Source organism: Plenodomus lingam (assembly GCF_022343315.1).
Source record: "Plenodomus lingam strain CAN1 chromosome Unknown scaffold_20, whole genome shotgun sequence".
NCBI lineage: Eukaryota > Fungi > Ascomycota > Dothideomycetes > Pleosporales > Leptosphaeriaceae > Plenodomus > Plenodomus lingam.
The window spans coordinates 492,692-504,766 of NW_027093974.1; the positions used below are offsets into that span (position 1 = coordinate 492,692).

The 12,075-nt window shown below is 52.5% G+C and overlaps 5 protein-coding genes across 5 annotated transcripts; 3 read left to right on the forward strand and 2 right to left on the reverse strand.

Moving 5' to 3' along the window:
* Window positions 1-56: 56 nt before the first annotated feature.
* IAQ61_011140 (uncharacterized protein) lies at window positions 57-5,041 on the forward strand (the record flags this gene model as incomplete). The annotated part of the gene is made up of 6 exons (XM_003843641.2): window positions 57-345; window positions 560-2,226; window positions 2,275-2,640; window positions 2,689-2,799; window positions 2,849-3,028; window positions 3,079-5,041. The coding sequence occupies exons 1-6, from the start codon at window positions 277-279 to the stop codon at window positions 5,039-5,041; spliced, it is 4,356 nt and encodes a 1,451-aa protein (XP_003843689.2). The 5' UTR covers window positions 57-276.
* Window positions 5,042-5,264: 223 nt separating this feature from the next.
* IAQ61_011141 (uncharacterized protein) lies at window positions 5,265-6,021 on the reverse strand (the record flags this gene model as incomplete). The annotated part of the gene is made up of 2 exons (XM_003843642.2): window positions 5,265-5,389; window positions 5,475-6,021. The coding sequence occupies 2 exons, from the start codon at window positions 6,019-6,021 to the stop codon at window positions 5,265-5,267; spliced, it is 672 nt and encodes a 223-aa protein (XP_003843690.2).
* A 733-nt stretch (window positions 6,022-6,754) lies between these two features.
* IAQ61_011142 (uncharacterized protein) lies at window positions 6,755-7,721 on the forward strand (the record flags this gene model as incomplete). Its single annotated transcript, XM_003843643.1, has 2 exons — window positions 6,755-6,801; window positions 6,896-7,721. The coding sequence occupies 2 exons, from the start codon at window positions 6,755-6,757 to the stop codon at window positions 7,719-7,721; spliced, it is 873 nt and encodes a 290-aa protein (XP_003843691.1).
* A 272-nt stretch (window positions 7,722-7,993) lies between these two features.
* Window positions 7,994-8,434, reverse strand: IAQ61_011143 (uncharacterized protein; the record flags this gene model as incomplete). Its single annotated transcript, XM_003843644.1, has 2 exons — window positions 7,994-8,206; window positions 8,324-8,434. 2 exons carry the CDS (start codon window positions 8,432-8,434, stop codon window positions 7,994-7,996), a joined length of 324 nt encoding a protein of 107 aa, XP_003843692.1.
* A 481-nt stretch (window positions 8,435-8,915) lies between these two features.
* On the forward strand, window positions 8,916-10,281 carry IAQ61_011144 (uncharacterized protein; the record flags this gene model as incomplete). Its single annotated transcript, XM_066099063.1, has 3 exons — window positions 8,916-9,036; window positions 9,152-9,900; window positions 9,958-10,281. The coding sequence occupies 3 exons, from the start codon at window positions 8,916-8,918 to the stop codon at window positions 10,279-10,281; spliced, it is 1,194 nt and encodes a 397-aa protein (XP_065950582.1).
* Window positions 10,282-12,075: the final 1,794 nt, after the last annotated feature.

A 12,075-nucleotide genomic window follows, 5' to 3' on the forward strand; every position in this document is an offset into this window, starting at 1 on the left:
GTGTGTGTGTGAGTGTGAGTGTGTGAGAGTGAGAGTGAGAGAGGAAGAGAGGTCACCGTCCACCCTTCGCACCTGCACCCTCTTCCTCTTCCTCCTCCCAAAGCATTGCAGCATTTCTACGTGCAGCACTCCTAGTCAGTCAGTCAGTCAATCTGTCTGGCGGTCTGTCACTTAGTCAGCCAGTCCGTACCTCGTCATTGTACACAACATTGGGGACCTCAGACGCCTGGAAGCTATGCGAGCCTTTGTCCCGCGCGCAAACGCGATGCCACACGGATGCTATCCCACTTTATAGACGACTTGGGCGCTGCCGTGGGCAAAGCGCTGGGACTCACTCACATAAACGTATGCCTGCCCACCTACCACTTGTCTGCCTTACCTATTGAGGAGGGTTTCTTTTTACTGCTCATTAGACTTTTGCCCCAAGTGCTTGGAGTGATTCGACCGCCCTTCCCTCATCCGCCTCAAAACCCTTTGCAGACGCTGATTGTTCAGACTCACTTGCCTGTGGGCACTGTATCTCCTCTCACTACGGCCTGCTAACGCCATGTCCCACCAGAATCACGATGCCACTGTGCAACCCTCCAACCCTCACTCACTCTCGCACTCGTATGCACGCGACACGACGCCCCCGTCGCCCCCCTCCCGGACCTTCGTAGACCTCTCGTCGCCGATAAAGACCGCCAGCCCATCCAAAAGACAGCAAGAGGCGGTCCGCAGTCGCCCGCGGCCTACGCCTGCTCGCAGATCCAAGGACGAACTGCGGCTCATCGGCGACTTCAGTACACCCGCAGATGCAGTCGCCTGCCCTGACCCGCAGAGCTGGAACCTAAATTCCCACATGGCACATACAGCAGTCGTGAAGAAAAAGAACAAGGCATGTGGCCGGGCGGCTGATGATGTACCGGGACCATCTACTGACTGGATACAGCCGGGGGCACGAGATGCCTTTAAGCCTGTAGACACTTTGACGGAGGGAAGAACGGACGCCAGAAAGCACCGAGTCATCACGTACAGTAGGCAGAATCGTCCGTCGCCACAGACAATAGGGAAAGTCCAATATGCTGGCCAGAGAGCCTATCTGGAATCTGAAGCAAGCAGAAATGGTATCACTTCCGCTCGAGCCCACGGCCCACAAGCACAATACACCGAGGGTGCAAGAGGTCCTTCGCCAGCAAAGCGTCGCAGGACGCAACATGTCATAGAGATCGATGGCGACGATGAGCCACAGCACGTGCCTCGGTGCCAAACCCCCTTGACACCAGCCACTGCGTCTCACGGCATGCGAACAGCAGGCTCTCGTTCGCAATCGCAAGTCAGCGTAGGCAACGGAACAGGGTTCACAACCTTTAGGCCACCGTCGCAAACAGAAAGCGAGTTTCGTGCAATTGACCGCCGACTTACACAACACAGAAAGTCGCTACGTCCCACTCGTGCAAAAAGACATAGTTCGCACCGCGCCATGTCTGTTGAGGACGGCGGCGTGTCCAGCCTAAGCAGAGACGCTCCACAACCTGCTCACGTGGTCTCCGATGTTGAGCAAATGCCAATGACGCGAGCCTCGCTGGATGAATGGAAGCAAGGTATCGAAGGGCCATCTCAAGAACAGGCGGTGGTAACCTCGAAATACTTTCCAAACGCGCAGATTAACGAGTCGACTGTGGAGTTAGAGGAAGCGTCGACTGGCACTCGATCAGGGCGCCTTGAAAGCACTTATTTGCGCGATAAATATCGACCCCCACCCCGCACGACAGAAGATATTGACGACAGCCCAGATGAGCTAGCAATGTCGCCCGTGCAGATGCGCAACGCGAAGTCGAAAGCTGTGCCCTCGAAAGCAGTGCAGGCAGCCCACACTGGCTTCCAACGCAAGAAACCTGTCAATGCCAATTCAGAATTAAGTTGGCATTTAAACTACGCTAGGTCACACGATTTTGCATGTCATGGTCCCGGTTTGCGACTGAATCAAGAGACGGATGTAAACTATGGCATTCAACATGTAGATGCGGACCACACTTATCAGCGCGTTGGCAGTCTTGACCTTCAACGCGTCTCGAAAATCGATGTAGATGATGTCTCTCGTATTCGTTTAACCGGTAGTCGCCATTCGGATGGAACCATCTACACAGTGGATTTGGAGTTTGCCGAAACAGAAGAGTTTGTACATTTTCGAGACCGCTACGCGGTCCCTCACTCCGGGCTGACAAAGGCCTACGTACATGACAAGTAGGTCTGTCTATAGTGTGATCGGAAAACGTACTAATAAAGTACTAGGACACATATGCAGAGCCTGTTGCAGAAAATCTTGCCACAGAATATCACAGTCGGCCAAAAATCCAATATCAGCACAGTGCAACATGGAGGAACATCGCTTCCAGTAAAACGACATTCACTTCCTTCTGAGAAAAATACTATGTATAATCATCACTTGCAAGCACAAGCTTTTGGGGACACTGATGCTCCAATACGAAGACCTGCAGCCAGTCTTGGGGCCGACAAGACTCTTTCACGGTCGACGCGCACGTCTGTGAGAGCTAAACAGTCTACTACAGCCTCTTCGGTTCTATTTGATGTGCCAATTGACCATGAGGAAGTGGAAAAATACTCACAGAGACACGGACTAGGCCCCGCGTGGAAGAGGTATGTAGACTCTAGTGATTACACGGCTGTTTTGTTCACATTCGGTAGGCCTCTCATGTACGGTCAGGGCAAACAGCGCGCCACTGTTCACTTTGAGGATCTGCCCCGTCTTGACGAGGAAGAGTTCCTGAACGATAGCCTCATCGACTTTTACATGATGTGAGTCAAATTCTGCTGTAAACTTAATCATTGTCCTGACATGAACTAGATATCTCTTTAAGCAACACAAAGTGCCATCCGAGAAGGTGTACTTCTTCAACACGTACTTCTACACTGCCCTCACTACGGACACGGGGCGCAAGTCCATGAATTATGCAAAGGTGGCACGTTGGACTCAAAAAATTGATATTTTTGGGTACGACTACATCGTCGTTCCTATAAATGAACTGTGAGTTGCACGCTATATTTACTGCGGGATGTCCCTAAGATGTATGTTAGAACGCATTGGTATCTTGCCATTATATGCAATGTCTCGAGTATCGATCGAAGCCCAGTCATTGAAGATTTCGACGACAATCCCCAGACGACTGTTGGTACGATGCAAAACAGTGATTCTCGAGACGTGTCTCTTCAAGATGTGCACATTGCAGAGGATGCGTCTTCCAAGTCATTTGATAGTTTTGCCCTCTCGACTGAGGCAGCTACAACTGGGCCTGTCAGCCGGAAAGAGGGGGATGTCAATCTTTTCGAAGAAAATTCGCAACTAAACCTTGTCGATCCCCATGATTTAGGACCAGGAACTGGAAATCCGACAGAAAATCGCGGCAGTACTATTAGGTCCAGGCATGAGGCAGTAGGAGAGGAGGCTGCGAACTTCGATGGCTTCATTCCGAGCATGGAGACCAAAGCCGACTTGGAGAAAATTTCGGGTTCGCAGAAATCGAAGAAACCAAAAAAGCGACAATATGTGCTACCAAAGAAAGACCCAGAACAGCCCATTATCATCATCCTGGATTCATTACGTGAGACTCGCAGTAGTGCAGTCCGAGCACTAAAGGACTGGATACTGGCCGAAGGTCAAGCAAGAAGAGGCATGCAAGCCATCATCAAAGAAAACGGCTACTATGCAAAGGCCACTCAGATTCCGACACAGAGCAATTGGTCTGATTGCGGGGTCTACCTGCTGGGCTACGTGGACAAGTTCTTTCAAGACCCAGATGACTTCAAAATCAAGTTACTCACTGGCGGAATGTTTGCTGAAAAAGACTGGCCCGAATTCCACCCTAAGCAAATGAGGAATCACATGCGCGAAGTCATATTCGCTTGCATGAAGGATCAAGAGGCGGCAAGAGGCCGAGAGAAAAGGGCGAAACTAGCGACTGCGGATATGGACACATTACCTGCATCTACAAACAAGCAGGATTTGCAGCATCGGGAGCCGAAGCAACCACCACCATTGACAGCGGACGACGGGTCCCAAAGGATAGTTGCTGTAGGGGAAGTACAAACACGAGCCTCGGAACCGGCCACGCTCAAAACGCCCGTCAAAATGTTGGAGTCACCTTGCAAGGCCAAGCCGACCTCCGCGGAAAAGAGCGATGAGATACTACCTGAAAAGCCACCAAGCAATAGATCTCACATTCCACTGGCTCTAGTTTCGCCTGCAAAGTCTGCTGCTTCTACTTTGTACACGAAAGAGAGATATAGGCACAGAAGTCCCGAGGTTCGCATCTCCAGCAAATCACCCGGGAAGCCGCAGGCGGCCCAAACAAAGGGACTGGCACCAGCCCAACCATCGGCTGATGAGAGCCAACAATCACACCAACAGCTTGATCTAGACGTATCTGCGCCTAGACGCCGGCCAAACGACAGCAAATCTGAGAGTACGAGATTCGAATCAGTGCAAAGACGGGGCACATCACCGCAAGCTCAGAGTACAGGTCGGTCAGCGCAGTTAAGCCCGTCGACCAGAAGCAACCGGGAAGGTAGTACACCGAATACACTCATTGAGATAGCTGAATCACAAGATCCGGCGCCTGAGCCGATTGCATCGCCCGAATGGATGCCAAAGACCTTTGTCGACAAGAAACAGCTGGTAGGAGAATGTCCTCCGAGCAGCCACTTTCTGAGAGCAGTGCCATCGCTAGAAGAGATTGATCCTTCCTCTTTCCATGCTAGTAATGGGAGAAGACTGCGACACGACAAGAATGTCTCCGCGAAAAGTGACCTCGAAACGAGAGGTGAGATAGAGCTTCGTCGTGCTCAAAGCCCAATGTTGATGGATCCTTCGCTACAAAGGACAGAAGAAAGGTTGCTTGATAGGATGGAAATTGATTCGCCAACTGCGGATACCATGGATATCGATACTCTATCGCGAAGAAGTGAGGTCGAAAAGACGCCGGAGCCAGAGGTTGACCAGCGCTCAAGTACTGATAGGGAGCCAACTCCGCTATTGATGTAGGCATGCAGGACGTGTGCATTGTCCGGGGCCGAGGATTCTGGTGTGCTTTGTGCCTTGGTGTGTGTGTGTGTTTTCATGTTCATGTGGCAGTGTCGGCATGGCGATGGTGATGGCGATGGCGATTGGTGGATAGCCTATCCGATGGATTTGATCACTTGACGAGGTCGATGAGCATCTGGATGCAAGCATTTATTCTTAGATTTTTCTTGCGCAGTGGAATCCATTACACTGCGCTGTTCCAAGCCGATGTGGGAATATGATCGTTGTCTTGCAATTGCCGTGATATATGGCCAAGAGCACCTCTCCCGCCCGTAGGATCTTCCTGGGCAGCCACTGCATCGTCGACATCTAGATGGCGTTAGCCGGGGAGTGTCCTTGGCGGTGATAGCAATCATGTATGCTTGTATCATGGAATCATAGAGAAGCAGCCTACCCTGAAAGCCTTCGTCCGTCCTCGTTGCTTCGCGCCCAACCCAGCGCTGCATCTTATCCCGGACGAACTCGTCAAAGTCCCATTCCTCCGACTCGAGTCGATGGACACCAGCAATCCAAATGTAGGTCTCAGCTTCTACTTGTTCGCCTTGTCCTCTTGCCCTCTCTTCCGCTTTCTCAGTCAGAGGAGCCAACTCGATCGCTGTGCTCGCCCGCTCCGCCCTGTGAGGCAGCGCCAACACCTCCACCATTACCTTTCTCCGCTGATACTCTGAGCCCTCGAAGATGTCCAAACGCCAGATATCCCCGTCTGTTAGGCCGTCCACAAGCGTGCCGCGCACCGAAGAATGCTCGTCCTGTTCTGTGGGCAGGACGGCAGGGTAATCGGCCTGTCTCACCTTGTGCCGACGGTGGGCATGCAGAATGGCAGGGCAGAATTTCAGCAAGGAGGCGTGTGCGGGTGTTGGAGGGGTGCAGGACCCCCAGATGACGCGGTGCAGGACAGGCGGAGCCATGAGGGTGCCATAGAAGAAGGCCGTGTGGGACATTGCGGTGGGGAGAGTGGCGCGATGTATGGCTGCGGTGGGGAAGAAAAGTGTACAATGACCGTACAGATGGGTAGGAAGCCTACTTGCTACAGGACGAGAGAGGAGCGCAAAGTTCAAACGGACAAGAAGTCTCTTTGGCCGGTCAGCCGTCGTACCTACGGTAGCACAGTGCTTCAGCCTCAAGTAACGGACTCTACTCTGGAAGTGCGGCGGGAGCCGATGCAAGCTTTAGCGGAATGCGGTAACGTTACCCGTAGGCGCTACTGATGTCAGCACTCCATGGCGACGGCTTTTTCCTTCATTTCCGCCTCAGATCCGGTTGTTGTTGTGGTTGGGATGAGGAGTGCTGGCTGCCCAGGCCCAAGGGTGCCCGACTTTCACTGTCCGGTCGCCTAGGTGTAAGGTACACAGCACCACACGAGCCCGGCTTTCGGCTCTTTTCGCCCACCGGGACAGACAGTAGGTAAGGAAACCGGTACGAGTACTAGAACGAAGGGTACCGGTACCGAGCATTCAGTTGCAGCCAGTCTTCACAGCAGAGCCAAAAAAACAAAAACAAAAACAAAACAAAACCACCCCTTCTTCCCCCCTCCTCCCACCCCCTTGGCCAATTGTACCTACCTACAAGACCTGCACAGTATACTACATTGTACATATACATACGGCACCAAGCCCTGCCCAAAGGATCGCTCACCGGGTGGCTTCCGCGCCATACCGGCCCACACAACACGAGATGGGCAACCTCATCAGCGCGCTTGTCAAGAACATTGCACCTATCTTGTACGCCTCGCCCGTGCTTGCGTGCACAGTCTCTACCGTCACGCTGTTAACAAGACGGCCTGCCAAACGACAGCTGCTGACGCCGACCCCACAGCATCGCAACGAGCCCCATCACCAGCTATGGCGACCAGATCTACTCGATGCACCGCACGCGCAGCTCGGCCGGCTTCTCCCTCGACATCCCGCTCATCATGCTCGTCGCCAGCATCCTCAAAGTGTTCTATTGGTTCGGCGCGCATTTCAGCACTTCGCTGCTCGTCCAAGCCCTCCTCATGATCCTCGTCCACCTGCTGCTTCTCCACGTCGCCCTCACCAACCGCCCCGCGCCCTCGCACCTCCCCTTCCAGCATAATCCCGTCTCGAACCGGCCGTACGAGTTTTGGCAGTGGAGGGCACCGAGGCCATATTGGACCTTCATCACCTACTTTAGTGGAGTATTGCTGGTGTTGCATCTGTTGATGTCGTCGACAGCCATGTTCACTTCCTACACCAATCTCCTAGGCATGATTGCTCTTACTATCGAAGCCACCCTCCCGATTCCCCAACTGCTCGCAAACTGGCAGCGTAGAGGCTGCCTGGGATTCCGTCCCAGCGTCATTGTCAACTGGGTCATTGGCGACACGTTCAAAATGTGGTTCTTCTTTGCCAGCAGTAACGGCGAGGTACCTTGGGTATTCAAGATATGCGGCATCTTCCAGGCCTGCTGTGATTTGGGCCTTGCCGTCCAGTACCTCGTTTGGGGCGATGGGCCCTTGGGTGCACAGGGCACGGGACGCGAGAAAGAGGTGCGTAGTCCGTTACCGGAGGAGGACGGCGTCCTGAGTGACAAGCTAGGGCAAAGCGGTATAGGGAGTGGCGGGATAGCTATTGAGATGGACGAGGGGACAGCTTGGGAGAGGTCGAGGGTCGTTGCTGCATAGCATGTAGCTGGGGAAGAAGTGAAGCAAGACTTTGTGCCGCATCAGAAGTGGGAGAAGAAGCTATGATTGCCACAGGATAGTAGGGTAGACACAGGGTGGTGTAGTGGTCCCTATACTTGCACCCTAATACTTGCATAACAGTAGTACCTTGAGTACACACAAGGCACGAACAGATCAGGCTTTCCTGTACACGAATCTAACGTAATTACACGCCGTCCACGTCATTTTTGGCGATGCATAACACTGCAGAATATCTCTTGAAGGGCGCAAGATCATAGCGTCACAGCGCTCTTCTGTCCTGGGAGGGTGCTCTCTTCAAACTCGATTTTGGTGATGTGGTGACCGGGCACGACGATGAGGCCAACATAGCGAGGGTTCCAAGGAACCTGGGCAGCAGATTCGCCCGACTCTTCCACCGTCTTGCGGATGACGTCGGCCGATGGCGCGCGATACTCGTGTGCCAGGGCCAGTATGATGTTGCGGTCCTACCAAGTCGTTAAGAGGTTTCTACTAACCCTGTGCAGACGAGATGGGTAAAGAGAGGGAGAGGCCAAAAACACGCTGGCTAGATGAGAAGAATAGGTAGGTACTGGTGGGCCTACCTTGTCAGTACACTTCATCTGGCCTGCAAAGACTCGACCATCAGAGGCATGAATGCGCAGGTTCTTGCCAATGAATTGCGACAGCCAATGGGCAGACTTTTCAGTGTTCATTGCGGCAGGCTGTGGGCCATGCTAAGGTAGACGTTGTGAGTCGGCCAAGGAATGATGAGGAGGTACCTAAACATCGGTACCCAGACCCAGAGTAGAAGAAGGAGAGTACGAGAACTGTACAACAGAAAAAGAGGTGGCGGCCCCGGGTGATGGATAGATGTGGCTGTGTTGAGGGGGCTGCCCGTGTGGCTGGTGAAGAGGTGGGGGGCGGGGAGAGGGGGTGGCGTCTGTCGCTTGGCGCGTTTGACGCGTTTGGTCCAAGTTTTTTCTTGTGAGCGCGTGCCCGTGTCCCGAAGTCACTTGGAGAATCTCCGATGTAGATACATGCTTGTGCAATAAACCAAGTACACACAATGCGCATGGGATGATTGGCGATTGACGATTGGCGATTGACGTCAATGTAAAAGAAAGAAAGGCGTGCAAAGGCCTCACACAACAGCAAGAATCACAACAACAAGATCAACAGCAACCACCAGCCAAGATGCATTCAATACAAAGGAGCTGCCAGTTGGCGGCGCAAACTTGTACTCGTACACCATCTGCCCATGGCCACCACCTTTTGCAGTATCGTGCCTTTTCCCGCACAACCGCATGCTCCCGAGGTCTGCCCTCCCTTCTTCCCTTCTTCCCCTCTTACTTTCTTCCTTGCTCCGTTCTCTTCTTCATCTACCCTTAACCCTTCTCGGTGCGCTGCAGCGCCATGCTGACCAACTGTAGGCGCCCTCCCCGTCTTCGTTGAGCCCTCGACGCCCGCCCTCTCCACTCTGCTCGCCACCTTCAACTCCAAAGTGCTGCTCCCGCTGCATCTCACCAAAGAGCAGCAAAAGCTTGTCTATGCCAAGGCGAACAGGGCAAAACTCGACGCAGATCCCATTGAAATCACCCTGGGCGACGTCACTCTGCCCCTAGAACACATTGACCGCAACCGTCTTCCCGACCGCTTCCAGTCTATCCGCAACATACTGCGGCTGAGTGAGACACGCGAGGACTGGGAGAACGTGGTCAAACTGCTCGAAGGCGCCGAGAATGCGGGTCTTCACATGAAGCCCCACTGGCATGAAATGGTTGTCAGGCGCCTCAATCTCGCCGGCATGCAGCATCTGGTCTTCAAGGCCCTCCAACGCGTCAAGGCTACTGGCTTGCGCCTGAGCGACCACGGTCTCCTCATGCAAGTGCTTCGAGGTCTCCACGACAAGGCTGCCCTGGCTGATTGGCAACAAGAAGAGACGACCAAAGCGCTGCGCATGGCCAGACAGGTCACGGAGCTTATGGAGGACGAGGAGCATCACGGCGGGCGCACTAGGGAAGCTACTTTCTCCAACATGGACCACAGGCGTGATCCTATCCTCATTGCCCTACCCACCGAGTTGGCTGCTGTACTTGCCCAACGGCATGGAGGCGACGTAGATCAAGTGAAGAAGCTCGCCAATCGGCTTGTGACCGCGCTGAAGCAAAGCGATTACGCGGTAAGCCATTTCACTCACCACCGTGGCCGCATGTCCTCATCTAACCGCCTTGTGTAGACCCAATTGAACAGCATAGCCAAACGCCTCGGTCCGTCCTCTAGCGGGACCGCCTACCCAAACCGAGTAGAGGAATTTTTTCTCAACTCCCGAATCTTGTTACAGCTAATCATTGTTTGGAATGCCCTGAGAACATCACAAACTGTGCTTGGTACCGACATGCCCATGGCCGATGAAGCCAAGGCCTTCGAAACAAGGCTTGAGCAACTTATAGACGAAGGCATGAAAGCTTTGCCTAGGTCGACAACGGAGTCAGGAAAATCTCGGAACAATGAGGTTTTTGGCTATCTACAGGATGCAATAGAGCGGTGTCAGCGGGGATGATGTGCTTTGGCGAAAATGGCAACATTGTAAGATCAAGTTTGTATCATTGAATGCATGTCCATGGAGAGAAAAGGCAATACGGGAATATGCCGACTCAGCAAAGTGTCTATGGGGTTCGCCGGTCTTCTTGTACATCTGAATCCACATGGTTCTGTCCATCTCATTTTGTGGGTCAGCAATTCAGAACATCCACCTCGAACCTGCGTGTTACACTTCCTCGGCGATGGGAAATCGAAACTACTGATTGCTTGCTTGCATGGAAATGTGCATATTATCAAGATGGATACTGGCGCAACGACACTGATATACATACTAAAAATGTTTGCCCAGTCCATAGGTACACTACTTCCAAGACAGCCTGTCAGGCAAGCAAGCACACTTGCAGACACTGCTACAGCCATCGTCTGACATTCGTCCAACTACCCCAAATAGGAGAATTTGTTTAGAATTATTCCTTGGTTAATGGGCGTCGTTGCTTTGCGAACGCGAACGTGTGAGATTAATCACACATTAAAGTACACGTTGATGTTCATACTACTACAATATGTCTACCATAGGAAGGGCGGCCACTCGGCGAGTGCGTCCATGGCCTAATGCACCGCTTGCAGTATTCCTACCCATATCACAGCCGCAAAGACCATCCAGATTTAGGAATGATGTCGCGTCAAGAGCAAATATCAGAAATCCTTGCATCATTCAACGTGTCCAGAGTACAATTGGAAGTGCCATTGTCGTCCGATGACAGGACTTGTCGACACTACTACTACCATCGGTGATGAATGCCGGCAGCCATAGCACCGCAATGGCAAACAGAGTTTGATCTGCCAGGGGGGTTTCCAAGGCCTTGTTGATGATACCCCGCGATGATGTGGTCCGACTTTTCTTTATTCCCAGAGGCAAGGCATATTATTCGCCTCCTAGCTATTTGTATTAGCGTGCGCTCTTCACTTGGAAGAGTAACTTGAAAAGGAATCATATTTCAAGTGAGGCTTTAATGCCCTTGCTAGGTTCTCCTGTTGTATACTATTACAGGCATGATGGCTAAGGAATATACGTTTCTAGGAGTCTAATCCGAGAGGCGGCAATGCAAGTAGGTAGAGACAATCGCTCGTGTCGACGTGGAGGACGCTAGTGAGAGAAGGAAGCTTTCCAACTTCTGTATGTAAGGTCCATACAAGCGGAATTCGTCGGCTGGGACACAACAAGCGGTAAGTTCTTGCAGCATATAAGACGAACCGAGATGCTATTCCACCTTGCTGTTTGCTAAACGCTCCCTGTCAATCCTGCACAGGCGCCTACCTAGCGTGTCGGACTTGGACACATCGAGCAGTTCACGATACGGTAATGCGCATCATGAGCTCACTAGCCACCACCAACATCAAATATATCTCAGTTGGTCGTAGAACCATGGCCACGTACTCTACATCTCAACTGGCTTATCTCGACTAGGTATGCCTACGTGCCTGCGATCGTGTCCTCAGTTGCCACCTCCCGTGTCGAAATTTGCTTCCATCACGGCAAAGCCACCTCTGGCTTAAGAGATTTTTGTCAACAAGATCATATCTGGGATGCGCAATTTTGTGCTGATATATATACTCGGTCGTCGGTTTGCACAGTTGACCGACATGGTCCAAAAAAATGAACGGTATCTCGGTCACTCGCTGACTGATACCTGATCAGATTCGGCCCTACTATCAGGTAAGGCTTGCTAAGCCCGTGACTTTTTGGTCCGTTAGTGTAGGTACTGTAACTGCAAACAGCGAACACACCTGTCACGGCAAACGTTGTGACCAC